The sequence below is a fragment of the Argiope bruennichi genome, chromosome 9 (genome assembly GCF_947563725.1).
Source record: "Argiope bruennichi chromosome 9, qqArgBrue1.1, whole genome shotgun sequence".
Classification (NCBI taxonomy): Eukaryota; Metazoa; Arthropoda; class Arachnida; order Araneae; family Araneidae; genus Argiope; species Argiope bruennichi.
The window spans coordinates 110,473,786-110,493,425 of record NC_079159.1 but is presented as its reverse complement, the minus strand read 5'-3'; the positions used below and the strand labels follow the sequence as shown (position 1 = coordinate 110,493,425).

The following is a 19,640-nucleotide window of genomic DNA, read 5'->3' as shown; positions in this document are numbered from 1 at the left end:
AAGGTCAGAAAATATGAAATTGTTTCTTGTTGTTTTAATTTCAGCTATTTTGCACTTCACTTATTTTAATGTCAATTTATTTAGAGAATAAAAAACACACTGTCATGGGCGGGAGTATTCTTCCCAGGACTTATGAACTTTCACAGTATAGAGTAGTTAATGATAAGCATGTGGTGATAATATCATAAGCCAGATAACAATTCGGAGTGTACACTTTTGTCTAGTGGTCTTGAACCCTAGCGTTGCGAGTTCGAACATGAGCCTTGCACATTGATGACCCGGTCGTGATTTGAACACGCAACCGACCTTGCACAAGCATAATATTACTGTGAAAAGGAGAAAGTATGCATTTATATCTCTTTCAAATGAGTGATTTCAAGACCACATACCAAATTTCACTTATCTGCTTGTTGCGTTTTTCCGTTACTATATTTACCATATTCACAAAACCACGAAAATCTCGACGTTGAGAAAATTGTGATGGATTGGTCCAAAATTTGAAGATCATCTACAGTTTTGTTGATAACACTACATGCTGAATTTCACCCAACCAGTTTGTTGTGTTTTTGGATTATGAAATTCAAATTCATGTTGATGGACATATAGACAGACTTCCTTCGAACAGAATTTAATCAAAATTTGATAGGCATCTATAACTTCCATGTGAGCATTTTAAACCACATTTCAAATTTCATCCAGTTAGTTCTCTATATTTTTAAATTATTGTTTTCGTAGACATTCAGATACAATTTCAAACTTGAACTTAGTGCGATCTGATACATAAAGATTCATCAAATTTTCGAGTTCGAATTTTTTGATAATTAGATTTCTCTCTCTTTCTATATTTCCGATATTAGAAAAAAAAATACTTATAATTGAATAAGTCTAAATATTTATAAAGTGTTATAATTAACTATGCAATTAATATATAATAATCCATATTGCATTAGCTTCGGGATTTTGGAATATTTTATTGAGAAAGTTATAATTTGTTCTTATCAATAGTTAAGGCTTTAAAATCATGAAATTCGAAGCGATAGTCTTGAACAACTGAATTTTTATCTCCAATTTTTCGAACTGAAATTAACATTTCATGCTGCACAGACGCGATCATTTTTGATGACTCGTAATTAGTGCCTTATCATTGTTAAATAAATTATAAATTAGTTATTAGTTAGAATATTAGTTATTCATTTAATTGGCCATGTTACATTCGACTTAATAGTTCCTGTGAAATAATAGCTATTACTGCTACATTTCTTATCTTATTATAATATTTAAAGGCTTTCATTCCAGATATTGAAATCATTAACTAATAATTATAGTTACTTATGCAAACATATATTACTTTAGTCATTTTCTTTGTGAAACATATATAAAAAAAACAAGAAATATTTTTATAAATTTATTAAAAAGAAAAAGTAACCTAAAATATATAAATATATTATTCGCATATTGATTATTGAAATGTTAAGCTTGGCTGTTCAACACTTTAAAGTAAATAATGGGCACTCACTACAAGGGACTGCAAAATCAAAAATTCGCCAATGGCAAGATTTCAGGAATCAAGCGATACCCTTAATTTCTACACCAGTTTCCAATACTTGTGTAGAAATAACTGATGTTCCTGTGATTCAAACATCTTAGCGAAATTTCATTCTATCTTCAAATCTCTGTTTTGTTAGATAACACTAATTAATTTTTCATTTGATACTTAATTATCTTTAATGATAAGGGAATAGCAGATTTTACTAGAAATAGAAAGCAATTCACCTCTGTTGTCACCTCCTAAGTCCAAGACAATTGTTTCATTTATCATCAAATTTTGTCCTTCAGCAAATATTAAATTTTGTTACCGAATCTATTAAAAAATAATATTTATATAAGACGCTGATCTTCATTTTATAAGATTGTGGAACGAATTTAGTTAAATTCACTTTTCCCCCTGCATTTATAAATAATAAAATTCTTAATCTCATGTCGATATTTCTTTACACTTTTTTTTTATATACTAATTATTCATCAGAATTTTGTATAATTAAAGAAAAAAAATCATTCACAAAAATAAACAATCGGAAAGTGAAAACTATATCCCAGTCATTAAAGATAATACCGACAATTTCATTATTCTGCAAACTTTATTACTTTAATTCTTCTAAAAAAACATTTTTTTTTTGTATATTTGCAATCCGTGAAATTAATCAGTCTAATCCGAAACGAGCCCGAAATTTTTTTCGCACTTCAGAGGAGAAAACGCGATAACTACGAGTGTTTTTCTTTTCAATCGCGATGAAACCCTCTCCCTCTACACATTTTCATTCTAACTCCCGAAAACTCCACATGGATTGCCTTGTTACCAGCTACGTCAAACGCTCTTCGCTGTGATTGGTCGACTGTTCAATGAAGTCACTGCGTGGCCGCGACAAGGTTGCCTTGCTCATCAGTAGATTACGTCAGCGTTTGAAAGTAAAATACAGAGCCTGAACAGGTTTGTTTGACTGAAAATTTTTTGAATCTCTAATGCATTATTTTCAAAAAGCAGTGCTGTTGTTGGAATGTTATATACTCTCTGCACTGAAAGTATTTACAAGTGTAAAAGAGTTTCTTTGGCTTTAAAAATAAAAGAAACTAATGTTGCAACTGAATAGATCTAGCAGAGCATTACAGGACCTACTACAGCCAATAGGAGCATACAACTCCAGACATTCTGAGCACATGATCAAAAATCTATCCAATCGCCAGCCTCAGCTCTCTAGCTGTGTTACTCATTCACCATTTTTAGGTCAAGAAAAGAAACAGCTACGAGATGGGGCTCATGTTGATAATGTGTTAAAAGAGGAATTTTGGGGATAAATGTAAGTAATTTTCTCTGTCACATTCGTGGTTTGGGTATGCAAAGCTAAATGCGAATCGTTAGGATTTAGCCTACTGCAAAAGGTCAAATTGGGGCTGCAAGGAAATATTGTTACTGAAATGTTTGTGTGGTCGATCAACATCGAGCGATGTAAAGTGTACGTGCGCTACAGGACTGCTTGTCAGGTGTTGGCTGCAAAATAAACATGTCTTAGCTTGTGGTTGTAGTTTGAACTTAATGTAAGAAAACGTATTGTGTGTGTGCTCATGCCTGTCAAAAGAAACGATGCAGTGGCAGATGCATTTGATGACAGATTTGTTTTAGTTAATTGTGGAATATCCCAGCATGCTTATCCGGAGGTATGTAATGAATCGAGATTTCATATATTATAGACTTGCGTTGTTGATCATTATTTATTTACAAGCCATGTCAAAATAGGGGTTTTGATTATTTTATTCACGGTTCAACGTACCATTACATGTTGTGCATTTTTTATGTTGCGATAAACATTTCAATTGGGTTTCAGTTTGCATTGAAAGTAAGGGATTTGGAATGATAGATCACCAATAACAAAATTAATGCTCTAAATTAACTTGAAATCTATAGGTTCTGCATGGAACATTTGCTTTTTAAAATTTTCGTATCTGTTTATGTTTATGTTTATTCGCTGATCGGACATGCTTCTTTTGTCATCATACTGTTTTTAATCGGTTTCACTTCTTTATCAATGAGGTATATGTTACATTCATGAAGATTTCTTATATAATTTTTTCTTGCAACTTCGCTGATGAAACTTTTTTTTTTCTCTAAATTATTAATTTTGCATTTTTTCATGGATAGTAATTTTTATAATATATTCTAATAAATAGCATTGTGTATAACTAGTAGAGTTTCTTATAGTGAATCTCTAAAAGTGTGGATTGATTAATGATGCATGTTAGACAAATAATTATGAACTTGTGCTTTGTGATACAAATTTGCAAAAAGTCATGAAAGTTTATGGAATATTAAATTTATTAATTACATTTAAATATAAAATTATTTATTTAGGCATATATTTTTTTAAAGATGATAATTTAACAAATAATTAAAAAAGTTTTTTTGGGGGAAAATCTTTATTTCCTGTTACAAAAATTCTTTAAATAATTTCATTTTTGGTAGTGTAAATAATTTGTTTTTAAAGTTAGAATGTTCTTTAAAGTTGATAACTTTTTTTATATATTTATTTTATATAAAATTACTTTTTTAAAATGAATACCAAATAATTTGAAGGCAGATTAATTTAAATTAAAAATAAATTACACCTAAGTAGTATATATTTGATTTTTTATAACTTATAATTAGTATAATTTAAAACCTTTATTAAAAAGTTTTTTCATTTGAACTCGCAATAAATTAAAAATTTTTGGAAGCTCCAGTAAAGCAAATGTTATTTCTATGTTTCTGACATCAAAAAGTGAACATAATCTTAAATAAGCATAAATTTTTTAATGAGATAAATTTTATCATTATTTGAGATATATGTGATTTTGGTAACTCTGTAGTGATTAAATATAACATAATATTTAATTAAATACTTTTGAAATTCTTATATTTGCTGTTTGAATATCCTATCAAATATAGAAGAGATGAGATTAATTTCTGTTAACAACATATTTTATTCCAATATATGTATTTCAGTCTGGTTTTAAATCCAATGCTTTTTGTTGTATTTTATAAATCTCTATAACTTTGGTTGGTTATGTTATTCTTCAGCATTATATTATCAAGCTGCTGTAATTATTAAATTGTAAATACAAATAATAATAATCACTTTAAGGCACTAATTTTTTAGAATGTATTGTATGTTTCTGTTTCTTTTTTTCCCCTTCAGTCTTTCTTCTGTTGGTTTAAATTGTTCAAATAATATATATTAAATTTAAATATAAGCACGGCTATTTTTTTTCTATTTGAAAATTTCATGTAAATGATTACACTCTAATTATCTTATTCTGACCTAACAGCCTAATCAGTTTTTTTTTTTTTTTTTTTTACATATTAAGTTCAGGGGAAAAAAATTATGCTGTGTTTGTCTTAAGATTATTATGTACAGTTAAAAAAAAAAATATTCATTGATTTCAAACAAAAATTTGTTTTAATATAAAATCAGTTACAATTAATTATCATAATTGACAGTCATATGTAGTTCAGTTTCAATCTGTATGATTGATATTGAATATTATATATATCTTAAAATTTTTCTGACAAATGGATTATTTCTAAATTATTTATTGCAATAAGTACATTTAAAAATATGAAAATTTAGAGATATTTATTTAGAAATTCATTAATCAAAGAGATAATATTCTGTTTTATTGTACTTAATTTCTCTGCTTAGATGTTTGTTCATATTGCAATTAAAAGCTAATTGAAATTCAATTATTTTTGTATTTCACTTTTGATTTAGCAGTTGACTTTTACATCATATTTGGTAAATTATGGTAATAATTAAGTAATTAATACTTATTATAAAATTATCTATGACAATTGTTAATTTATTTAATCTTATTAAATACAAAAGTTGTTTACAAGTATGTGAATATTTCCTTAGTTGTAATAATGTAATCTAAACACTTGCTGATGCATATTTGCTAATATATATATATATATATATATATATATATATATATATATATATATATATATATATATTTAACCTCAATAGATTTATATTGAGATATATTCAATCTCAATATTTCATTTGTTGTTTTTAATTTATTGAAAAAGAGAGAAAAGCATTTTGCTTTTTTTCACCTCTAATATTCAAATATTTAAAATCGCTGTGTGTCTTCAAACTTATGTTCAAATACTTCATATAACATTTCAAAAATTATACAGTTAGAAAATTATATTTTGCTTAATATAACTGACCATTTTTATTTGTATTATTTAATTTTATATATTAAAAATTTTTATTATCATTATTTTGCTTTCAATCAACAATAAATGAATTCTAAAAGAATAATCAAATTTTCTTCTTATTGAACTTTCAGAAATAGATTTTTTGTTATGTAATTGTTGTCTGTTAAATTTCTTAAATGTGTACTTAAGTTGAGTTTATTTTTGTAAATTTATTTTCGTTTATTCCTCTGAATTAACTTTCTGAATTTGTTTTTCCACCATTGTTGTAAAATTCAATAATTACTAGAGAATAAAAATTAGGGAGGGAGGTTAGATTTCATATTGGTTTTTAAATCAAATATTTTTATTAGAATTTTTCTTTTTTAATTATTCTTTTTATTTTGCCTATAGTCAAAAATATAAAAGAAAATGCTGAATAATATTGAAAATGCTTAAAAATTTTTTTTGAAATTAGCTCTGTATGATAGATTAAAAATACCCTGTTTTTTAATATATTATACAAATTGTATCTGCTGCATTGTCCATTAATTAATGTCCAAAATGCATTTTAAAAAATTCAATTAATAGTCTTAAATAATATTTTCATCTTTATAAAAAATATTTGGTACCCATGTACAGCATGTCATTAACCACAGCATGTAATCACACAAAAAACAAAACAAACGTAAGAATTCTATGTTAATAGGCTTTTTCATAATTAATATTTGTCAATGGCTTGCAGTTACTACACAAGTACCAATTATTTAAATAAAGATTTTTCTCTATTGATGTATTGAAAACTATTTTATTTAAAAAATAAATTATATTATTTCTAGAAATAATTTGAGAATTTAATTTAAAAATTTAAATTTTGATAGTAAAAAAGTGTTAAATTGGATATTTTTCATTTTGTTAATTTTTAGTTGATTATAATTTCATTTTCTGAATTTTGTATAAAATATCATTTATTGATAAAAAGTCTTAGCTTTATGTTGAATTAATATATTATTTAAGTTGTATTCAAGTGAGCAAATTTCTCATTTCTAAATAGGTGTATTTCAAATTATATATTCTTAATTATAAGAAGTTTCTGGACTGGTTTAAAATTAATTAGAGATTTGTTTTAGATACAGCATTTTATTTTTTATTTTTTTATATAGAATTTCAGTTTTGGATTGCTCTAAATTTGTTAAATTATTACCCTTAGTTGAATTTCTTATATTAATCATTCATTGTTTTACTTTATCTATAAAATAAATATTTATTTTTGTGAGTAATTACACAACTAAATAGAATTTTTTAAATAGTTTAATAATTTTAAGATTACATCATAAAGTTTAGTGACTTGAAACAAGGCAGATTTATTATATTTCTTGTAGTGAATTATTCAGAAATGCCTCTATATTATAACTTGCGTATATATGTAAAAATTATGAAAGTATGTGGCATTCTTATTTAACATTAAATTGAGAAATGATCATTAAAGAAGCTCATGTAGGACAGGGGCTAGATTTTAATATGTTTGATTTAAAGAAAGAATTTTTGTCAATAGATGAGATACCTTAAATATGTGCTTGCCTTCTCTTATTGATTTTAATTTTTCTATATCATAAGAGTTTGTCATTATCATAAAGAATTTAGTGGATTTTGTTGCCTTTTAATTTGATCCTCTTCAACTATCTTTTCACAATCTATTTTATTAGTCTGTATTAATTATTACATAACAAATTAATTGTTAAAACTATAAAAAGTTGTAAGGTCAGATATGAATGCTGGGGCTTATGGCTTGAAAAAAGAATATTGAAATTATAGTTTAAAATCTCTCTTATTAGCAATTTGGATACTATTTTTTTTGGGGGGGGGGAGGATATTGTGCCATTGAAGGGAGTCTAAAATTATGAGGTATTAATTTTCTTCTCCTTTTTTTTTAAGTGTGTAATGGTTTTGACTTTTTTAAACATCCTATAAAAATTTATCCAGCATATTTTTAAAAAAATATTTTATCTTTTAACATTATAGTTAGGTTGATTTTTATGTTGTTATTATATGTAATGTCACTTTGAGAAAAATTAAATAATATTATAATTGCATTGATCTTGAAACATATTTTTTTTTATTCTGATATTCTACATTTTAACCTTTTTTTACTGTTTTAATTCGATATGTCCTTATTATAATTATTTGTGTTATTTCACTTTCCTCCTTTCTTTCACTGGAAATTTAAGTAGCTAAATAACTTTAAGTTTGTTTTCATATTTAAATGAGATTTTGTGGAATTCTTAAATTATGCCAATTCTATGCAAAACCAAATTGTATTAATTTTTACTATTACTTATTAGATTTTTTTGTCACATGAAAGAGTTTAACATGACATGTATCATTTTACTTTTTTGTTGACATGTACCTGTATACTTTTTTCATTAAAAATGCTAACATATTCTTGTTTCTTTAATATTTTTTATAAGTCTAATTTGGTTTCTCTTAATAAAAAATATCCGACTGTTCTGTTCTCCCTCCACCCTTATTTCCTCCCTGTATTATTAATCTTCTAATTAGTTGAGCCAACTTTTTCCATTTTTCATGTTCATTACAGTCAGATTATTTATATTTCTAGGTTGTTGTTTTTTTAATTCAAGAAAATTTAATTTTTTTGTGATTGTTGATGGCTGTTTTTCTTTTATTAGTGTGGCATTGGATTTGCCCTTAAAAGCTGGAAAATGCACAAATGAATCGTCGCAGTGAGAGCAGACACAAGAAGGCAGGAGGTGTAGCTCCGAAGAGTGTTGCACCTTCTGCCAGGACAACAAGAAGTCGGAAGAGGAATGCAACTGCAGAATCTGTGGAAGATAAAAATGATGATGTCAGAAGCCCACTTTCTACCACAGAGTCTAAAAAGTCAGAGTCAAGTGTAAATGAAACTGAAAGACTTGCAGAGCATGTAATGGATACTGCAACTAATTCTCAAGTCTCCGTTGATGAGAGAATTTCTCCACAATCCCATTTTGATAATAAATCATCTTCCATTGAATCCAGTGCAAATCAATCTGTTCATGATCATAGAACTTCACCTTCACCTCCAAAATTGGAATGCATTCAAACTGCTGTTGTTGTGTCTCATTCTGTAGAACCACAGTTTCCAAATTTAACTGACAATACTTGTGTTAAAGATGAAAACTTAACATTATTAGCAAAGAAGGTGCCAAAGAAACGCAAATTTAACCTATCAGAAATGGAAGGTATAATGGCAAGTGAACCAAGTAAACCATTTGAACCATCTAGTGTTATAACTAGAACAATAAGCCAAACTTCAAGCATGCAAGCATCACCACCTCAACTACCATTTTTGTCTCCAAATGGAATTGATATTGATTTAAGAGACTGGAAAGGACAAAGAGTCCTTGCTAAATTTAATATTATTTATTTACCAGGTGTGATAAAAGAACTAAAGAATGGCTGTGATATTGTCATATTATTTGACAACCAATCTACCAAGTGCATACTTGATGTTCTAGGTAATGGGAAGTATGATGTGATTAGTGATCATAGCCCTTCCCCAGGTCAAGTCAAAATTGGTACTTCTGTGTGTGTTCGTGTAAATCAGGATGAAAATGTTTTTGTGGTTGGAGAAGTTATTTCTATAAATCTGAAGCCTGTTTTATTCAATGTTAAGTTAGAGCATACATCTGAATATGGGCTTGCTGGAACTACTGTTTGGGTTTCTAGAGCTAACATCAGACTTCTTTTACCTCCCTGGTGGGAAGAGCTTGATATGGATCCTCAACCATCATTGCCTTTTACGCCTATTCCACCTCAACTCTCTGTTTCTTCTCAGAGCAGTTCACAACCAATAGAGTCTAGTGATAATTTGACTTGGAGGACTCTAAATACACCTGTTGAGCATTCTACTACGCCAACAAGTGCATTTACACAAGTAATTACTAATCATCAAAATTTTCCAGATGTTTTAGTAGAACCAGAACTTTCAGGTGCATTAGCACAACCACTGCGAATTTCAGCTACTGGATCAGATTTATATTCTGCATCTCCTTCACCCAGTAGAATGCAAGTAATGCCTGTAACTAATGCATATGCTCCTGGTACTTCTGAGCAATTGGTGCATGAAGCTGTACTTAGTAAAAAAGATTTGAGGAATCCTCATTTTGATGATGAATCTTCAGATGATGATCTGAAAAAAGAAAACATCAAATTTGATCAAGATTATTTTACTTATCCATATCAGAGACCTTCAACTTTATCTCAAGGGAGTCTAACTCCACGATCTCAGTCTCGTAAAAGTGAAACTGTTTTAAGTCGTGCTAGCACTGATTCATCAGAATGCTTAGGTACTTCTCGTTCTCCTGCAATGTTAAATGCCAAATATAAAAAGGGAGATATAGTTTCTACACCAAATGGTATTCGCAAAAAGTTCAATGGTAAACAGTGGAGAAGATTATGTTCTAAAGAAGGGTGTACAAAAGAATCGCAAAGGAGAGGGTTTTGTTCTCGTCATTTATCTCTAAGAGGTAAGACGATACGCCCACCATCTTTATCTTTTCCTGGTCGACGTAAAGGAACTTTCAAGGACTCTGCTACCGGTAGAGAGCTGGAGTGGGAAGAATCATCTCATGATAGTGAATCAAATCCTGTTTTTTCTGAAAGAGACAGGGTACAAGGACGCTTTGATAGAGATGAAACGGAAGCTGCCAATATGCTTGTGTCATTAGGTAACTCCAGGTCAGCTACTCCAGCATTTTCACCAAATAATACACCAAATCCAATTTCACCAAGAACTTTTCAGACTCCAAATTCTCATTTCACACCAATTGGCCATCCTCAAAGATCTCCTACTGTAAATCAACAGCCTGCACAATGGACAATTTCTCCACAAGAGTCCCGAACATTGACTGGTGCCTCCGAAATCATATCCAATAATTATCCTTCATCAGTCTCTAATCCTGTATATCACCCAGGTGCCATAAGAACAGAAGTCATTCAACATCCTGTCACTATTCAAGAGCTCAATGTTCAGCCTGAAACACGAGCTTCTGTGCTTCATTTAAGTACAAATCAGACTGACTCCTCTGTCATTCAGGCTGCTAATACTCGTCCTGTTTTAGTTAGGGACTCACAATCTAATATTATAGAAAATCACAAACAAGAGGTAATAATGAAAGCTTCTAAAGAAGGTATTGTAACATTTTCTCAAGATAATGTTGCTGAAGTTATGCATAGCATTGAAGATACAACTTCTCATAGACTACCCGATTCTCAGACCGTTTTACTTTTTAAGAAATTAGTTAGAAATGAGCCCCAATACATGAATGAAGAGCCTACTGTTATTACTAGCATGCCTTCCAATAGTTATATTTCTAATTACTTAGTATCAAATTCAGTACCAGAAGATAAATCTATGGACTTTGAATACAGTAAATACCTAACAGAAAGCATTGCTGATAAAGAAAACAAAGTTGACCTCAGTGGAAATCAGCCTCTTACTCCTATTCAGTTATTGCCAGTTATGCCAATTCCAAGTTCTCCTGAGAAAAAGGATGTGTCTCCTGATAATGGAAAAAATACTGCAGGTGATCAATTAATAATCATTTCTATTTTTAAATCAGTGTTAGTTCTACCATTTAAAATTGAATTCATAAAAATTGTTTTTATATGAAGACAAAGGGGAAAAAAATATTGTGTTTTAACTGCATGGTAGTGATTAATCCCCCCCCCCTGCTGAAGTTGTCATTTTAGTCTATTGACTATGCTCACCAGAACTGTGCCAATGGTATGTGGTTAATACCTAAATACCTACCTCTTCACCTGCCCCAAGAAACAATGGTTTTGAATAAGCAATAGAGAATTTTTAGACAGAGCCAGATTTTTATCAGTTGCTGATTTGATTGATTGTCAAAAACCAACGTAACATTTTTTAGCTGTTATTTTTTGGTAATAATAAAGTGGGTAACATTTGTTTTTTTAAAAACCTAATCAACAAGAATTACATGCTGCTGATCATTAGCTAAATTTATGAAAATTATTTTCTTAAAATATTCTGTAATCTAAACGTGATTTGAAATTTGACGGGGAAGGGGGGGGGGGGGTGAAAGTTTAAAGAAACTTGTGATAAAGTTAATTTTTGAAAATAAATATGACTGATATAAAAAAGTTTTATAGTTTTTATTTTAAACATTTATATTTTGAAAAATATATTAGTTTTTCTGAAATATTTTTTAAAAAAAGTTTTAATTTACGTGTTTGTATTGAAGAAAATATTAATAATTTGCCAACTCATTTAAATTATCATGATTTAATAAAATTTCTAACTTTTGTTTACAATTTTCATATTTTGGAAGTGCTGTTTTCATTTTCAAAATTAGTTTTGAAAGTATGGCAGAATATTTTCATTCTATTGAAATATTCTTCTCTTGTTTTGTGATGAATAAATTTTATTTTCTTTTTTTAGTTTCATTATTGTTTAAATTAATGGTTTGTCTTTTGATTGAATATTTTTGTATTCATGCCCTGCTAGTAGATTATTTATTATGAAAATCTAACTGAATAAAAGGTCTTTCAAAATTTTTTCTTAAATAATTCTTAATGTTATTCACTATATGGACAATTAAAATTGTTGTCTTAAAAAAAAGTGTAGTGTTTTTTTTTTTTTTTTTTTTTTTGTTACAGAATGCAAATTTATTTTTGAGATAATTTTGTATTTGTGTGTAGGTATTTCTAAACTATTAAGTCAGTGATAATTGGATTCAATAATTATATAGTAGATGAATCTCCTGATTAAATTTTAAACATTTGCCAAATCTATTTTCTCTGTTAGTTAAAGATAATTCATAAATCCTTATTAATGAATTATTGGAATTTCAAAATAAAGCCAAGAACTTATCCATGTTATTGAACTTATTGAAAATTTTTGTTGAAATAGAACTTTTTGTCAATTATAGAAAATTTTGTCAAATATGGATTTTAAAAAAAAAATCAGATGACGTGTGGAGAATTATTAGACTTTGTTAAATACATTGAATAGTCAATTTGATTATTTTAATTTTTGGTAAATAGCTTGGAGTGATGCAAGACCTATTCCTGTCTTTCCTTGGCATTCCCTTGTACCATTTTTGACCACAAACTCTTCTGGTAATTCCAATGCTGAATCGAAACCTCCAGCAGATTCTGCTATAAAAGAACCAGGTAACTGCAATTAGTTTAATTCTTTTTCATTTTTCTTATTTCTGAAACTTAAATTGAAAAAATATACAAATTGTTCTGCAAAATAATCTGAGACATTAGAAATATTAATATGCTTATGGTCACATTGATCCTAAATATTTGATTTATGTAAACTTTTTATTTAGACTTTGGATATTTTTATTTTTTTAAGCAAATAAATAGTGTTTTCAAAACACCATTTATTTGCTTAATCATATTTTAAATCATTTTTTAATAAATTAAATTTATCTCCATTTTTTTCCCCTGTAAACTTTTTCTTCATTCATTTCTTTTTATCTTTCTTCTACATTAAAATTTATTATATACAAAATTAGCACTTCTTTCTTGATTAAATTTTTTAATTATAAAAATATATTTATATATAGTTAATTTCTTCTGTCGTATTCATTATGTTAAGTAAATCTAAAATCCTAGAACACTCATTAAAATAATATTTTGCATATAGTTTATATTTTCCCCTGCTACATTCCTTACATTTTCTTGCCATACAGTTAAATTGAACTTAACGATTTTTTTCCTTCAGGATTTTCTATATAATGAAATTGATCTTAAAACAAATGATTACTCATTGACTTTTCAGAATAAGTTTTGGTCCTTTAATAAAAATCACTAAATTTATATTTTTCTTGTAGCTCCACCAGAACCTGAAGAAGGAGATGATGATGTTTTTGTTACAAATGACAATATTCCTATGGATATCATAGATCCTGCTGACAAACGAAGAACACAGTCTTTAAGCGCTTTACCTAAAGATGAATTAAAAAGTCCAAAGAAGGTAAAATTATTTTAAATATATTTGGTTTTCAATTAATTTTTTTTTATGAAATTATATTTAGAGAAAAAAAAATTCTTTCTCGTAGCCTGCAAATAGAGAGAAAGACCATATAAGACGACCAATGAATGCCTTCATGATATTCAGCAAACGCCATCGAGCATTGGTACACCAGCGGCATCCAAACCAAGATAATCGAACAGTTAGTAAAATTCTTGGAGAGTGGTGGTATGCTTTGGAACCTGAAAGGAAAAAAAAGTATCATGATTTGGCTTATGAGGTTTGTTTATAATGATTTTTCTTTTAAAAATCCAATGCATGTGTATATATGTGCAATGCATTTCTTTAGTCAAATAATCGTAAAATATTAGGATTCGATTAAACATGGATTTGAAGATGGAATGCTGTTTCAATCCTAATAATTATAATGAATATTTCAAGATATTTAAAAAATTTTATTAAGTGGACAGTTTTTGGTCTAAACATGGTCTAATTGTGAAATATAGTATATTTTATAATAGGATAAAGCTGTGCGTTATTCTAAAGAGTGAACTAATAGGCTGTTGCTCATAGGCACCTTTAATCCAAGAACTTCTAAAAATTTGTTGTACTGATTTTAATTTTCAGTTTAAAAAATTCTATAATTATTATTTTAAACCTTCTAAAAGTAAAAATTCATTTAAGATTTGTTATTAGACGGTCATCAATTTTGTTGTAATATATAAATATGGATATCAATTCTTAATTAATGGGAGAATGCAACGAATGGTGAAGTGGTAGTTACCTACTCAAAGTAAGTGCTGAGTTCTGATATTTAACATTATAATTGTTTTGTTATAGATTTAGCTCTTTAATTAATTATTGCACTGTAATTATGCAATTTATATTCAAGTAAATATAACTTTAGCTATGCTGTTGTTTAGTATTTTAAAGAATATTATATGCCATATTACAATATGCAAACTGAAATGTTATTGCATATTGTATTCTAAATTCAATAATACTATTCATATTGTTCGTGTATGTGACTTTAAGGATTATTTTTGATACGAATATCTTTTTATGCACAACATTATATTCACCATAATCTTTTAATTTTTATATTATAGCAAGGAAAATTTTGAATTTGTAAGTGGCAGCAATTGGTTTGCAAAATACTATCTTGAAAAGTGTTAATTTATAAAATTGTAAGGTTTTAGTTAGAGAACAGGTCTCTTCTTTGTACTTCAATTATTTTATTAGGTATATATTTTCATTAAGTCGTAGATGTTCAAATTCTAAGTGATGGTTCTGATGACATTCCAAATCACTATGGGTGCTTAAATTTCTTAAGAGAGCCTTAATGAAGTTTGAACATCTGATTTGATTGCAAATATAAATTTATCATTATTTTCCTAATAATTATTACATAACATGATATAATATCTTTTCACTGTTATTAGATAACTTGGTGTTTATTATTTTTATTTTCTGTGGGTTGCACATAATTTCCAAGAGAAAAAAATGCTTAGAAATTCTATATAAAGGTGTGTTCTAATCATATCTGGAATTTAAATTTTGCTTTTCGCCTGTAGGTTTTTGCCCCACTTTTAAACTCCCTATACTAATATATAGTGTATTGATAAGGAGATTTCATCATGTTAAATATTTCTTTCTAAAACACGAAATATTTAATACAGTGAAATGGCTGTATATGAAGCTGAATTCTACTTTATCCTTTCAGAGAAATGAAATCAGAAATTTACTAATTATTATTATTTAGGAATTTAAACTTCTGTCTTATCTGAAATGTATCTGTTAACATCTGATATAGAAGAAAGATGACCATTAACAGTTTTTGTATTTTTTCGTTATCTTAATTTTGTAATTGTGAGATTCAATCATACTATTGTATAGAAATTGAAATTAATATAAATATGTGTACTGAATGGAAAGAACTATTGTAAATACTTTTTATATCTATATAAAAAAATGGCAATAGTTTTTATTGCAAGAAGATTTATTAATATTTTTGTATTTTAAAGATTAATTTCTATTATATTTATGATGAAGTGTGGCTAAAATGTTTTTCTATTTCAGGTGAAGGAAGCACATTTTAAAGCATACCCTAATTGGAAATGGTGTAGTCGTGATAGGAAAAAATCTAGTACAAGTTCAGCTCCTAAAGACAATCAGAAACCTTCTACTACTGATGAAACATCTACACCATTAGGTGACTTAACAGTTTCCTTATTTCTTTAAATGATACTTTTATGTAAATTATATGTTTGTGACACATTGATGTTTGTATAATGTTCAGTATTAACTGTAATTTAGTTGAATGAGTATAAACTGCTGCAGTGTAGTTTTTTTGTTGATTTAGTAGTGATTTGAATGCATTTTTTTTCAGCTGAAAAAGTATCCATTTCTGATGACCTGTTACTAAATTTTAACACTGCTTCCACTTCCAAAAAAATAAGTGATATAAATATGAAGAACTCAAAAAGTTCTATTTTTGAGGTAAGTGGTGAATTTGTCTATTTTACCCTGCACCCCAATGCTTAATATCTACGACTAATGTTGCAATTTAACTTAAAAATTAATGAAAATATATTGTTATAGACATTAAATGTAAGCTAAAATTTATAATTTCCTATCAAGGAAATTGAAAACATAGCATTTTTGTTTATTGAATTTTTATGCTTGTATAAAACTAAATTAATGTTCTTCTCGATAAAGAATTGAGATACAATCGATAACTTTTCATTTTTTTAGTAACATGAATTTTATTCTAATTATAGAAAAGACCACGATCTCGTTCATTATCACAATTGCCGGATCCATGGCATGCAAATTTGCTGACAAAAGATGATACAAAAGATAAATCATCTCACGACAAAGAAAATTCAATGGGCTTATTATCAAGTGTGATTGAAAGTTCTTCACATTTTAAAGATAAGTCTAAAAAAAGAGCAAATGGGAAAGGTTTAAATCCCGGCAATCTGCGAATTGATTCTGATACAAGTGACGATGAAAGAATGGTCATTTGTGAAGAAGAAACAGCCTCTGGTAAGTTAAGAACTATTAAAAAATATTTTTTAACTCATTATTTCTAATATTAGTTACTTTTTGGTATAAAAATTGTTACTAAGATAAGTTTTTGAAAAAATATTTAAATCACATACTTCATCAAATACTGTTTTCAACCCTTCTGTATATTTTCATTTATTCAGTCTTGTGTTTAAGTATGTAATATCTCCATTCTAAATAATATTTTAAAATTTGTTGATTTATTTTAGCATGTTATTTATTGCATATAAACTATTTTTTTATATTAAGAAATTTATGCTGTTAAATAAGTGACTGTTATCCAACTCGTGCTGCTTTTAAGACAATTAACAAGTATTAATTTTTGACAAAGAGTTTGTGTTTGTGATGAAATTTTAGATATTAATAATCTATGTAAACATTTTATTGGCAATTTGATTTTTATATATATTGATGTAGCTGTAGGATGAAAAATTTAAAATTTTGACTTTTTTTTTTTATCATTTTCTTTGATTTTAGTAAGTGAAAAGGCATCCTTGAGTCAAGAAGAACCACCTATTGATTTGAAATGTAAAGAAAAAGTTACAGAAAGTGATACTGAAAGTCAGTCTGATGATGAATCTCTTATTGAAAATAAAGCATTTCCACAACAACGTTTTTCACCTGTTATGAAGCATTCTTCGTCTGTTGAAGTCACCCACCGTCCAAAACCGATAAAAGCTCACCCATGTACGACTTCTCAAGCTCCATTTTCTATTGGTTCTAATAATAGCAATAACAGTAACCATACACTTAACAGTTCAGGAAATGGACATTTTCACAGACCTTTACCCACCGCTTCTAACTTCCAACCCACTGGAGCTGTTTTTAAGGATGTTCACTCACCCAAAGTACATGCTTCTGATGCATTTACAGCATTTTCTGCCGAGAATTTGAAACCATCAATAATTGTAACTTCGGAACAAGGAGTAAATGATAAGGTTTCAGAGACATCAGATATGCCTTTACTGGTCCCTAAAAGTCCTACTGTGAAAGAAAGTGTGGTCAGTACTGATGTTCAATCTCAAGCTCTTCACAATCAAACATCAACCATTCATGACCAAGCTCCTGGAACAAGAGGTGGAGAAAGTGCCAAACCTCGAATTCAAAAAACTGTGCAAAAATTATCTAGGGGCAGTGCATTACCACCTCTGCTTACAATCCCATCGATAAACTTAAATCAAACGGCAAATGCAAATACTGTGCAAACAAATTTTGTTAAAAGCATATCTCCTCAGACACCTAGTGTTTCTAGGCATCTGCAGTCTTTGCAGATTCCAAGTTCCTCCATCTCAATACAAAGTGATAAATCTAAGGTTCAGATATCACCAATATCTGCATCCTTAATTCAAACTTCTCAAGGTTTTCTTGTTTCAAATGGATCTTTGGCCATTTTAAGTCCTCCAGTTTCAAAAAATTCTGCTACTTCACCTCGGGTGTCTCCTGCTCTTACTTCTCCTGAGTATCTAACAGCCACATTGAAAAATTTGGTCATTCCTGCCTCCAAGCAGAATGGTGCACCTTCTACGCCGCAAACTCCATCCACTCCAGTGTCACAGATGGCGTCCACGACAGTTTTGGCAAACCTTGTGCTAAAGACCAATGCTCAGATGCCATCACAAGCTTTATTATCTAGTCCAACTTCTCCAGGGCAGTTCCATCTCTCACCACAGCTGATCTCCAGGTCTGGAACTCAAGTGCAATATCTAGTTCCTTCCCTTACCTTACAGTCGCCAAACATGAAAAGTAATTATAGTTTATATGTTAAATGTTTTAATTATTGATAGATTCATGAATTGTTCTGTTTTTCTGTCAGTTCATTAGTTGATAAGCATTTTGGAAATGTATTATCTTAATTTGACTGCCAAATAAGTAAATTATTATAATGCATACTTTTATTACCATATCATTTCCCTTCCCATTCATCCATAAGTGATGATATTTTACTAAAGTTTATCTGCATGTGCTATTATAAACGCTTAAAAAATTTGTAATATAATTAAAATTACCTGTTCAATTCAAAGGTTAAGAACATTGAGTTCAAGAACATCTCTCAAATTGGCAAATAATTGAAATTGGCAACCTAAGTAAAGTTCAAAAGTTTATTTCATTTCAATATTTCATGTATTCTCCTGATACTCAAGTGATGTAATGGATGATTAATACTTTTTAAATAAAATATGAAAAATTGTTTTATGTTGAAAAATACTTATTGAAATGTTTAGAAATATAAAATGAATAATAATGCTACTGAAGAAGGCCACTGCTGTGTTATTGAAAAATGAGCTTGAACATTTCAAATTGCTTTCAAGTTCATAAAAACCTCGCTGTTATTTAGAAACTATAAGTGAAATATTGAAAAAAAAAAAAAAAAACAGATATTTGATATTTTGCATTTCATATCTAGTCAATAAGATAAATGGTGAGATATTGTTAGGATTTTTATTATTGCACTTAGGGAGAAACTTGTATTTTTAGTAGCTTAATTAAATATCAAGCAAATTTTTGTCTATTTAAAAAAAATGTTATATGCATAGAAAGTCAATTATCTTTATTCTATTTAAAGCTTATTGGAATACGAAAACTGACTTTTTATATATTTAGAATTTCTTGTATATCTTTGAATCTATTAGACAGATTTAACATTGAATTACAAGTACAGTTTTGTAATTTTTTTTTAATGGTAGTTAACAGTAATAGCATCCAAAAATCAGCTATACATTTAGGAAAACTAATTAATAGGAGTGTTTTCTCCTCAGCTTTCTCAAATACTTCTTCTGTATGGTGTTCTTCATATTTCGTGTTGTCATTTAGTGAAGAGTTTACTATGTATTT

General features: G+C 28.3%; 1 protein-coding gene across 3 annotated transcripts in view; it reads left to right on the top strand.

The window, feature by feature from the left end:
• Positions 1-2,470: 2,470 nt before the first annotated feature.
• Positions 2,471-19,640, top strand: part of LOC129983650 (protein capicua homolog) — a 36,816-nt gene continuing 19,646 nt past the window's right edge. The window contains exons 1-9 of one of the 3 annotated variants that reach the window (XM_056093211.1): positions 2,471-2,488; positions 8,419-11,316; positions 12,800-12,928; positions 13,600-13,742; positions 13,828-14,019; positions 15,819-15,951; positions 16,129-16,238; positions 16,520-16,787; positions 17,286-18,551. In XM_056093211.1, the coding sequence (XP_055949186.1) occupies positions 8,460-11,316; positions 12,800-12,928; positions 13,600-13,742; positions 13,828-14,019; positions 15,819-15,951; positions 16,129-16,238; positions 16,520-16,787; positions 17,286-18,551 (5,098 nt within the window). In that variant the 5' untranslated portion in view covers positions 2,471-2,488; positions 8,419-8,459. Of the gene's footprint in view, positions 2,489-2,608; positions 3,214-8,418; positions 11,317-12,799; positions 12,929-13,599; positions 13,743-13,827; positions 14,020-15,818; positions 15,952-16,128; positions 16,239-16,519; positions 16,788-17,285; positions 18,552-19,640 lie in introns of those variants that run through there. The other 2 variants (XM_056093209.1, XM_056093210.1) reach the window with 2 other exon arrangements.